This window comes from Centruroides sculpturatus, unplaced genomic scaffold (genome assembly GCF_000671375.1).
Source record: "Centruroides sculpturatus isolate CEXI.00-Female unplaced genomic scaffold, Cexi_2.0 scaffold355, whole genome shotgun sequence".
NCBI lineage: Eukaryota > Metazoa > Arthropoda > Arachnida > Scorpiones > Buthidae > Centruroides > Centruroides sculpturatus.
In genome coordinates, this window is record NW_019384632.1 from 529,464 (window position 1) to 541,962 (window position 12,499).

A 12,499-nucleotide genomic window follows, 5' to 3' on the forward strand; every position below is an offset into this window, starting at 1 on the left:
TCAATTCAATTTCATTCACCCTTTTAGGATTGATTACAAAAGGTTTTTGTATAATTGTATAATTTATAAATCATAGCAGTATTTGCACCTTGGAAGAAACGATACATTTGATTTTCTTCTGTGATGAAATTTAATTGGTTTAAATCCATTTTAATTCTTAGTTCGTAGCCTGTTTTACATCCACAGAAAACGTGATACTTAGTGAATAATTCTTGACATCTTGGGCAGCTACTTTTGGAAATTTCATAGATTCTATTATTAATTAAAACCATATTGCTATTTAATCTCAGTTGAATGAAAAACTTCTTGACTGTAAATGACATATTAGATAACATATAGTTGTTATTGAAGGGGTAATTTAGCAATATTTTATACCATTTAGGTTCTCTTCTCTTATGTATTTCTTCGAGTATATATATATATATATGGCTTATTTATCTTTCAGTACAAATTAATTTAAAATGTATTGACAAAATTTTTTCAAAATTTTAAAAAATTATAATTCTGAAAGTTTTTCTGGTGTGACTGGTTTGAAGTAAATTGATGTAATGATAAAGATGGGAATGACAGAATACACACTATTGCAAAATGTCCAGGTTTCTTAATAATTAAATAATTATGTAATTTATGTATTTAATAATTATAATTTTCATCCAATAAATATTAAAATTAATTTCTGAATTAAATTTTTTATTATGTAAGTTTTATTGATTATATACTATGCTATTTTGTATTTTATAGTGTTTTTGTTTATTGGGTCAGTTGTTAGTAAAATAGTTCTGAAAATAACAATCCACAAAACCTTTTTATAACAGTGTTTGTAACAATCTTCACTAACATTTTCAATCTCTGCCAAGGTCTTCTTCAGGTGGTAACTAAACGGTGTCTCCTCTTGACTGTTGGAACGATGACGACTAAGATGTAAATAATGAACGTATCACGTTTCACCCCTCCACTTGCCTCAGTTTGAATTCTTCGAATAAGTATCTCCACGCCTGCGTGATCATCTCTCCGTCTTTAAAGTTGATGCAGGTACCCGCAATGTTGGCTTTATAAATCTCCCAGGCCTCCAGGTGATGAATGTTATCAATATGAAATGCCTGTCTGATTACTTTGGTGTTTTGTAAGTCTGCCTGAATTTCAGGGTCGGTAACGTAGGCCAACAAGGCAGTGGTGTGCCTGTTGTTTTTAATATCCAATTGATGCTCACGTAACCGTTTTTGTGTTGAGCAGATGGTGGAGCCAATGTAAACTAAATCTCTATGGAATCTATTGTCCCTGATGAGAATGGAGTATACCCATGGGGCCCTGTTGAGATCTATTGCATCTTTGGCGTTGCGCAGCAGGTCGTAAATAGTGCCGATTCTCCTGTACGCGAACTTTGTGAGATTATTACTCAATGCAGTGTTAAGATTAGAAGTCATTTTGTGTTAGTTCTGAAAAATTTTTTTTTTTAATTTTTAATGTGTTTACAAAATTTTATTAGGCATTTTTGTATATGTTGATATATGCATACTGTTTCCTCATATTAAGATTTTATATCAAAAATCTGATTGTTATAGTTCAAAGATTAGGGTTTCCAGATGTCTGTTTTCCGGGATTGTCTGGATTTTTCCTGACTGCCATTTAGTGATAGGAGGACTTCATTCTAAAAATTGTTCCTATAATGAAGTATCTTTTTCGTTATTCATGTTTTAATATATTTTACTTCCTGATACTGGCATTCTACTTCCAACTGTCCATGCCTGAAGATGACTTGTTAACTGAGCATAACATTAGTATTCCCTCAGATTTATCTACTGTTAGATGTACTTTGATTAATTTAGCATAGTAGTAACAAGGTCAAATTATAAACTGCATGTCTGTTGCACAACAAATATGTAACAAACATTTCAGTTTATTATGCAATGTCGTTGTACAGATTTATTGCTCATTTTGTTGCAGATTGTAAAATAACCATAGTCATTCTCAAGGGCACAAACATACTGCATTGATACTATCAGATTTGTGATTTTTCTTAGAATATATTATGATTCTGGTTATTTAATTTTTTTTCCTTTCTTTTAATTTTTTAAATGATATAAATGCTCAATATTCAGGGTTCCCAAGTAATGAAAGCTAAGGAAAAGTCAGGAAAATTAAGCATTTCCAAATGAAATACTACAATCAGTTTTTATTTTTATTTATCACCATGTCATAAATTAAATTTTTGTTAATTTTTGGATAAAACATGTTACTGCATTACCTCCTCACAGAAAGCTTATGAGGAAAGTACACTTAATGTCACTAACTAATTTAATTAAGCATTGTATCAAATGAAAGATAACTAAGAATACAATCACTTTATAAAATATTATCTGCAGAATACAAGTATTAAATGAGTTATAGTTTATTTAAATTTTTGTGATTAGACCACTCCAAGATTAATTTGTTCAATATGTACACAACATTAAGTGAATTAATTGTCATTTTCTATACTAGATCAGCGGAAAAATTATTTAGTACATTTTAAATTCAATTCTAGAACTTACTGTACTGAAATCACACAAAAAATATTAATTAACAGGTGTGAAAATGTAAATGGCTTCAAAGAGGATGTTTACTAATTATGATTTCCTCTGTGTGTTACAACAAAGTTCCATGGTAACCTATGGGAAATGTCCAAACTCCATGTTAGGGGTCTAGACCCATTGGGGGAGTCATCTTGTGACTACCTTTGATGGGGAATCATAGGGAAAATTGGGGAAAGAACATGGTTTTTTCAAGTTTTTGGAAGTTACTATTGAAATTTGATGTATGACATATCAGTGAAAAGGATTTTTAATGCTTTCTATTATTACATTGTTGGTTTTTGCATATGTTGTATGAGTCTTGAGTTAGCTTAAGTTTTATATAGTAATGTATTTTTTTCAATATCTCTCTAATACTTATCATACTTATCATAATACTGAAATATTTAATTGCAGAATAATATCTTGTTAAGTTAAATAAGTCGTTCTATTTGACATATGATTTATCAAAATTGGTTAGTGATATCAAGTATACTTTCCCTTGTCAGTTCAACTTGCACAGTAGGCCTATTTCGAACTTACCACACTGGGATCTTACTCTCAACTTCTGAATTATATGTAATGCAACAGGAACATGTTGAGAATGTCATATGATAGGAATGCACTTCTTGAATTGTCGCAATGAATGTGATTCTATCATGTGACATCTTCAACACATTCATGTTACTATACACATAATTCAAAGCTATGGCAAATGCTTGTGCTGACAGTTCATGATGTGACAATTGCTATAGAGTGCACTCATTATATATTAAAATTTTTTTTAATATATTGTTAATTTTAAACTTACTTTCTAGTACTTGATTCAAAGCTCTTATTTATTAAAACACACAAAAAAAGGAAAATTGAGAATAATCTATTTGGAGTAAAAACTTGCAATAGTTAATGTTAGTAAAGTATTTTTTAAAGGTAAACTTAGTAGTAACTGTGCTTATAAAACACTATTTCAAACCGTGTATTAAAAAGTTTAAGTACTGTAAATAAATGAATACTAGAAACAAAAATTTGTGAATAAAAAAAACCCTATTTTATTAAATTGAATATGCTGATGTGTTAATTTTTAATACATCAGACTACCATACTATCTCTCTCAACATGAAAAATGTTCAAAATATTATATTACATATCTTGCATGAGAAAATAGCTTAATTACCAGCACCTAATTACTATACAAGTTTCTATTCCCATTGATACCATATTGCTTACTAGAGGGTAATGTAATATTCATATGGGGATGAGAGGAGGAGAAAGAAAATTATTAGGTTAGGAATTAAGTAAATATGCAACTAACATCTAACCACTACAGAAATACGTATTAAAAATATGCCTGTGACATGCATTGAAGAAAGAAAATTGGAAGTCATGTTAAAACTATAAAAAGTCAGGAAAATAAGAAATTTAGGTTTAGAAATTCAAGGAAATGCAATATTGTTTTAATTTGGGAACCATGATCACAGTATACTTGCATACAATACCAATCACAAAAAACCAGCACTAATTAACTTGAAGAAATAAACTTTAATATTTTACAAACAGTTTTGGCTATATTCATTACTATATTAATATTCAGGACAGCAAAATAAGTATGACAGTGTACTGAAAAACCATTGTACAATCTTTTATTCATCCTTGTGCACTTGCATGTACAAGTTGGCTGACTTTAGAGCTTTAATTAATTATAACCTTGAGGAAGAGATTTTTTCGTCATTTAATGTTAAAATTGTTCTTTATGCCTCTTACTTCAATGATGATCTCATAACATGGCAACAGAAACTGAATCTAGTCCAGTTCTTAACATCTTTTGTCCGATGGCATTTCCATGTATATGTAAAATAAATAAATAAATAAACATCCATAAACAAGAACTCCTATGACCTCCATCTCTATAATGATCACAAAGCTACCATTCGTTTCACTTAGTATCCTTCTCATACCTTGTGCAGGCCATATTTTGACAAAAATTTACAGAAAAACAGAGTACAAGGCACTATTTATTCCATCAGAATTTAGAAACCCTTACCTATTTAAAATGACCACTTAAAGATCCCTAGTTAAGAGCTTTTATCGATTCTACAAACATTGTTGACAGAAATATCAAACTAAATTACATCACACACACAGCAAAACATGGGTATCTTTCAAGCTTTGTCAAAAATTTCATCAATAAATTTCAATCTGGTTACACTTAAGTTGGACAAATTAAAATTCACAAAGTCAACATTTTGAGATTTACAAATTGCATTCTATAGTCAACATTCTGAGATTTACAAATTGCAGAAACTATCAAATTTGCATTTACTACAAGAGAAACCATCTATGTTCTCTTTATTAAGAAATTCAAACAGACTCTAGTAACAAGAAATATTTCCATGGGTATATTCTATCCCCATTATGGATAACATTTTCAACAAGAAATAGGTCTACATTGGAGCAATGGCTTGTCCTCTTAAGCTGCATTTCAAGGATCACTATTATTTTATCCTAAAAGGCCTGCCAATTACAACATTAGCATCATTTGCAGCTGAAAATGATGTACAAGAACTTCTCAATGAAGCCAGTCTCATACACCCAATTAAGGACTGAACTGATTTGAAACATCTCAAAATTTTTAAAGCTATTATTCGGAACATCACAATAAATTACAGAGATGTCAAGACTTTCTCTAAAGCATGGAGATCCTTTATCCACCTTTATCCTTTATCCATGGAGATCCTTTATCCACCTTTGAAATATACCTGTAAATTTAAAATTTTTGTAATATCTTTTCTATATCCTTGTTGACATCTGTGCTTTCTACCAATGAAATAATTATTCCATTTTGTTTAAACTGATATTCTAATTTTTGTGTATGTCTAACTGCTTGCTTTTCAGCCTGGTGATGACGATTCAAAATCATTGAAAAAGTGTTTTTTGTTTTGATTCAGTAAATTATCTTATTTGCTGGATATTACTGGTATTATATCTTTATTTGTAACATTTTTCTTTATTTATTTACTTTTAAAAACAATCATATAACAAAAGTAAAATTACTAGCATTAAGATAAATGAAGTATGTGTTTTAAAAACTTAGATTTATTTAAAAGTTCTGAATATTTATAAGTTATGTGAGATACAAAAACACACCTTATTGACTTCCAATTTTTGACCTAGTCGTAGGTCTTCCTCAGTTAGAACCTACAGAAATGTAACAAACTAATAGATTGAATACAAAATTAATATTTTAAAATTAAAAGAGAACAAAATAGAAATTACAAATTTGAAAGTTCTAAATTTAAATGAATACAATATAAAATTTAAATGTAAAAATAAAAACTTGGTTACCAATATTTAATTTTTAAAAATTTATATACAGTACTTTATACAGTGAAATATTGGTATAACGAATATATCTTGAATACTCTGCCAATTTCCTATTCAGTTCAATGCAAAAATGTTTCAGTTTAATAAATATCATTATAATGAAAATATCAGTTTAACGTAATAAAAATTCAGTCATTACAAAAGAATAGTTTCATTATAATGAAATCTATAAATGCATGTCATCATTATTATTAGTAAATGATGAATATTATGTCACACACTCTGGCAATGTTAATTTTAATGTCTAGTTCAACTGGAAACACTAATTTTAATCTTTAGTCATGGTTTTGAATAAACTCTACAGTTTATTTCTTTTTAAGTTTATGAGAAAAAATGGAAGAAAACAAAACTAAAACCATTTTCTTTGGAAGAGAATAATAATTGTATTAGATAATGTGTAAAAAGGAATTAAACAAAAAGTTGTGCTTGATGGTCTACTGGAATGATATGTCACAGTTATAGATTTTATCAAAAAAACTTAGATTAAAGAAATAACACACACAAAAATTAACTTTTTTTACCAGAAAATAATGGCTTCAAGTAGGAATAACAATTAAAGAGGCAGGATTTCAACTAATTTTTACTACTATATCATTATTTTAGTTGTTAGCTTGTGATATTTTTTGATAATTTTTATTACAGATTAATTTTTATTCTAATTTAATATAACTTATATTCTGAAAATGTGAAATTTGGTTCCATATAAATATTAATAGACAAATTGCATTTTTAAAAATTTCTTACTTCAAATGTAAGCAATTTTTTTATTATGAATAAATTTTTTTATCCTTGCATTTTTGACTGTATTTCAATACAACAAAATTTCAGTATAACGAAAATATTTTGATGGTCCTCTCAGTTTTGTTATACCAGCATTTCACTGTAATATGTGACATCCAGTCTCTATCCATCCATCACACTAAATTCTGTTTTTGATATAACTTCCTTCTTAATAATGCTTAGGACTCTACTAAGCACCATTTTAGCATCTGGAGCTGGCTGATCTCTTATGCTACACTTCACTTTTTGTCTTTGAGGGCATAACTTTTGTGCAAAGCAAGGGCATGCTTATTGGCAAACTCCCTTCCAGGCACCTTATGCAAACTGGTCATTTGACAACAAAAGGCTTCCATCCTTCTAGCCTTTGACTACCATATACAAAGCATTTTTAAAGTGGTTACATATAACAGAAGATTGTCTGTCCTTTATAAGGAGATTGCCAGAATTAATCATTTCTGCTTAACTTTCAGAAGCCCCTCAGTTTTCACTCTTTTCTGAAATGCTAAATGCCATCTAGATATGTACAGTACCTCCACCCTGAATAATAGATACCATCTCCATTATGGATCACAGAGCCATCCACAACTTAGAATACATGGATGCTATAGGATAACTTTTAAACATCCACCTCAAAGAACATTGGACTTCTGTCATTAAAGGGCTTATCACCACAGCATTAGCAACCTTTGCTAGCAACCCCAATATTGAGGTACATTTTGATTGAGCACACCTCCTACATTGCACCTCACAAAAAATGGCTTAAATATTTAGAACAGTTAGAAATTTACAAGTTACAAGAAAAAATGTGGCTATTCAGAGAAGAATAGTTCTTCCCCCTATGTGGAAGTCATTCTAAGATGTTTAATGTTATAATCCTCTCTGTTATATGTTCACCTTTTATTATGTGGATGTCAATCACCAATCTCGAGTAATTCTTCTGTTTGAACAGTTTGTTTTAACAACTGTATTTGAACTGAGAAGGTCTTTGAAGACTGTTTAACACAGTGAAAACATTTGCTTTTGTAGTTTCTTGCTGGATATTGGTTTTTGTGTAGTGCTTATGAACTGAGTATCATTACAAGAGGTATCTTGTTAACTGAACTGCTTTTTAAATGATGATCTACTATGTTGGCAATAGACCTCTTTTAGCAGAAAAAAATTCAAACTATGATTTCGAATCACTGCAAAAAATTTTCGGCTCTTCACCAATCTAAGAAAACATGAAAATTGTAATGTTTTCTAAATTTTTCTGTAATAATCTCTTTTTGAACTGAATGGAAAAAAAAAATTGTATTTGATGGTCTTTATTTGATAATGATATAAGTAATTATATTAAAAGCACTAACTAACATCTGTAATCTAGTTAAAATGAACGAGTTTATTATAAGAACAAACATTTTCAACTGTCTTTAACAGCCATCTTCAGGTTATGGAATGTTACGTACAACAAAATTTAAATAAAATAGAACTTGTTAAATTTGTGCTGGTAGTCGCATTTGTAAAAGAATGTTGAAGAAAAATAAAATGAAAATAAAATACAAAACAATGTAATGGTGATATTCTAATTTTTGTGTATGTCTAACTGCTTGCTTTTCAGCCTGGTGATGACGATTCAAAATCATTTAAAAAGTGTTTTTTGTTTTGATTCAGTAAATTATCTTATTTGCTGGATATTACTGGTGTTATATCTTTATTTGTAACATTTTTCTTTATTTATTTACTTTTAAAAACAATCATATAACAAAAGTAAAATTACTAGCATTAAGATAAATGAAGTATGTGTTTTAAAAACTTAGATTTATTTAAAAGTTCTGAATATTTATAAGTTATGTGAGATACAAAAACACACCTTATTGACTTCCAATTTTTGACCTAGTCGTAGGTCTTCCTCAGTTAGAACCTACAGAAATGTAACAAACTAATAGATTGAATACAAAATTAATATTTTAAAATTAAAAGAGAACAAAATAGAAATTACAAATTTGAAAGTTCTAAATTTAAATGAATACAATATAAAATTTAAATGTAAAAATAAAAACTTGGTTACCAATATTTAATTTTTAAAAATTTATATACAGTACTTTATACAGTGAAATATTGGTATAACGAATATATCTTGAATACTCTGCCAATTTCCTATTCAGTTCAATGCAAAAATGTTTCAGTTTAATAAATATCATTATAATGAAAATATCAGTTTAACGTAATAAAAATTCAGTCATTACAAAAGAATAGTTTCATTATAATGAAATCTATAAATGCATGTCATCATTATTATTAGTAAATGATGAATATTATGTCACACACTCTGGCAATGTTAATTTTAATGTCTAGTTCAACTGGAAACACTAATTTTAATCTTTAGTCATGGTTTTGAATAAACTCTACAGTTTATTTCTTTTTAAGTNATATTATAGCAAGTGCATGTACTAAAACAGAGGACTGTTCATCTATTGCGGGAAATGTACTGTGTAATCTTGAAATTCATCGATGTGTATGTAAAGAAGGAAATGTATATCTTCAGCGACATCGCAAATGTGTTCAAGGTAAGAAAATATTCTGCAATAGATTTATTGATAATCATTATTAATATTGCCTATTATGAAACCTTAACTTTAAGTTAATATTTGTAAGATAAGTATTTGAAGTTTGATATTTTAAATTTTTCAAATTACAATTACAAGAAAAATTGAGTTTTTTTTTTCTTAATGGTAATGGTTTAGTTTAATGACTAGTTAATAAAAAATTTCAGTTTCAACAGCACTGTTCATATGATGGCTTTATTACAAAATTCTATTTTAACAATTCACTAAATACATTTGTTTGATTATTAAGTATTACAGTAGAGCATCGATTATCCGAAACGTCAATTATCCGAAAGAATTTCAGTCGGCAAATTTAAATTTTTGCCAGTGCTGTGGCCCTGCAATCTTTGCCTATGTTTTGGACTACTCAAATATTTTATGTTTTTGATACTAAATTAACTTCTGAAGTATAATTTTTATTGTTTTTATATTGTTCAATATATTTATTTTGTTTGTACAAAATAAAAAAATAATTTTTAATGATACAATAGTCTTCATTAGGCTTAACATCGACGAAAATTCTATGCGAAGCGACATGCAACGGAGAATAATTTCAACATGGGATAGGTTAATATATTTTTTTGTACATAATTGGTTGTCCGAAATATTGATTTTCTGAACAACCCCAATCCCCAATTGATTCGGATAATTGACGCTCTACTGTATTCAAACTAAGTAGCCTGATAGTTCAATTAATGTTAACTCATTTAAAATTAAAATTTAAAACATTTTTAAAGGGCAGGCAAATTTATAAAACAAAAATTAAAATAAATTTGTTTGATTATCTTTTGTGCAAAAACAATGCTAAAAACAACTTCTATAATTATGTCACAAAAGAAGAGAGAGTTGCAATTGAGTAAAAAAATTTTTAATTAATTAAGGGTTCAAAAATGCAGGCAAAATTAAATAAATAAATAAAAATTATTAAAAACAATTTAAAAACCAATACTAAATTAATACTAAATAAATTAAACCTGAAAATTAATTAAAACTAAAAATAATAAAATAATAATTAAAATTCTAGCCTTTACACTGAAAATGGAACCAAAACCAAAATTAAAAATAAAATCAAAACTCATTAAAATAAAATCAAATGAAAATTAAAAATGCTTTTAAAAACTGTTTAAAAGTTGTTTTGAAATTTTCAAATTGTAAATCAATTTTTAAATTTATGTTATTTTTGTATGGCAGTGACAGAATATATTGCTTTAAATATAATATATACTGTATGTATATATATATATACACAATATTTATACATATATATATATATATATATATAAAGATTACACATGCATGTAATAACTAAAAAATGAAAATTTAAAAGTACATATATAAAATACCACAAAATCAAATTAAATAAAATCACGAGTATAGTATATATATTTATGCTTACATGACTATGGTTTTAGAGAATGCATCTGAAATGTGTCATGGGTGTGAAATTGCTGACCCCTGATATAAACAGATAAATATTTTAAAAAATAATATAAAAACTAAATCTGTATACTGTATCTGTATTCTGTATATAATAAAAAGTTATTATTCAAAAATGAAATTTAACTCTGCACAAAGACCTTCCCTCCCCTTTATTAATATATATACAGATTTTATTAAGGAAAATTTAGTAAATTTTATTATCTTCCATTCTAAAACTAAACAAAACAATAAATTGATAGCATCATTATTACTTTAACTATTTAAAAATTATTATAATTAAGTTATCTATATAAAATTTAAAAGAATTCTTGTCCAAAAATATAAATTCTAGAATAGCATTAATTTATTTTGAACTGCAGATATAATAATGTGCTTCTTTAAAGACATTTTATGATTTAATATCTATTCTATAGTATTGATTGTTTTATTGTTTGTTTTAGTAATTAATAATACATGTATTGTATATCATTACAATTTTAAAATATTTAATACAAATATACGTTATTACACATACATAGAATATTATTACAATGAAAGGGTTATCACACACATGAATCTCCTATAATGCATTTTGATGTTAATAGCCCTCATCAGCCAGGTGAACATCTTTTAGATATAAGGCAAAAAAAAAAAAAAGTATTATCCTAAATAATTTATTACAAAACACACATACAAACCGATAAAATTATAAAACTATTAACCATGAAAATGTTTAAAAAAGAATTGCAACATGCATCAGGCCAACCAAACAACTAGAAGTGGTCAGTGCAGTAGTCAGCAAATTTGACATGGTAATAATCAATAAGGATATAATAACTGAAAGGTAGATTATAATTAACTTCTTGTATAAGATATGCCTAAAAGTTTTTAATCTAATGGCTCTAATGTAATGTTATAGATTTGCACGTGGTGCAACTGAAATGGTGATACTGATGTGTATTGTGCATATTCATGCAAGCATTAAAGTTGAATACACTATTCCTAATGGGGAAAGGCAAAAAAGGATTTTATAAGATTAGTTGGTGATTTAATTAAATTTAGACTAAAATATATGATAATTAATAGGTCAGCATAAGGTACTGAATATGTGTATGATCATTTGGAAGAGGTAGTTAGGGCTCAGTGAAGTATGAGAAGTAATAAAACTATAAAACTCTTTGACAGCAACATCTGTGAAACAACACCCCTTCAGATATAAAAAACAAGACAACTAAGAAACTAGTCATTAGATAACCCATTGTGTTGCATAATATATTGTCAAGATGTTCACAGCACAATTGTAAAACTGTCGACAGCTAAGTGTATGGTTTTTTAAACATTTTGATGGTTAATAGTTTCATAATTTTATCGGTTTGTGTGTGAGTCTTGTAATAAATTCTTTAGGATAACATTTTTTTTTTTTGCCTTATATCTAAAAGATGTTCACCTGGCTGATGAGGGCCATTAACATCAAAATGCATTTTAGGAGATCCATGTGTGTGATAACCCTTTCTTTGTAATAATATTCTATGTATGTGTAATAAATTATATTTAATACAAATATGCTCTATTACATTGAATTTTATGAAAAGATTCGGAAAAGTGTCTTTGTGTCTGACGATAGGAGGTTTCTTTTGTGTCAACAAGAGGATTCCTCAGAAGGTAGGTTCATTGACGCGGTGTCTTTGATTATTATTTAAGATCTAAATTTCTGTCAATTCTGAAATACGCTTTTATAATGACGCAATAGAAATCAATTTATATTGTAAAAATGCTTTCACAAAT

General features: G+C 27.7%; 1 protein-coding gene across 2 annotated transcripts in view; it reads left to right on the top strand.

The window, feature by feature from the left end:
* Positions 1–12,499, top strand: part of LOC111625804 — a 49,263-nt gene that overhangs the window by 13,268 nt on the left and 23,496 nt on the right. For both annotated transcript variants that reach the window (XM_023369036.1, XM_023369035.1), the window contains exon 2: positions 9,128–9,256. In XM_023369036.1, coding sequence (XP_023224804.1) covers positions 9,128–9,256 — 129 coding nt within the window. The remainder of the gene's footprint in view (positions 1–9,127; positions 9,257–12,499) is intronic.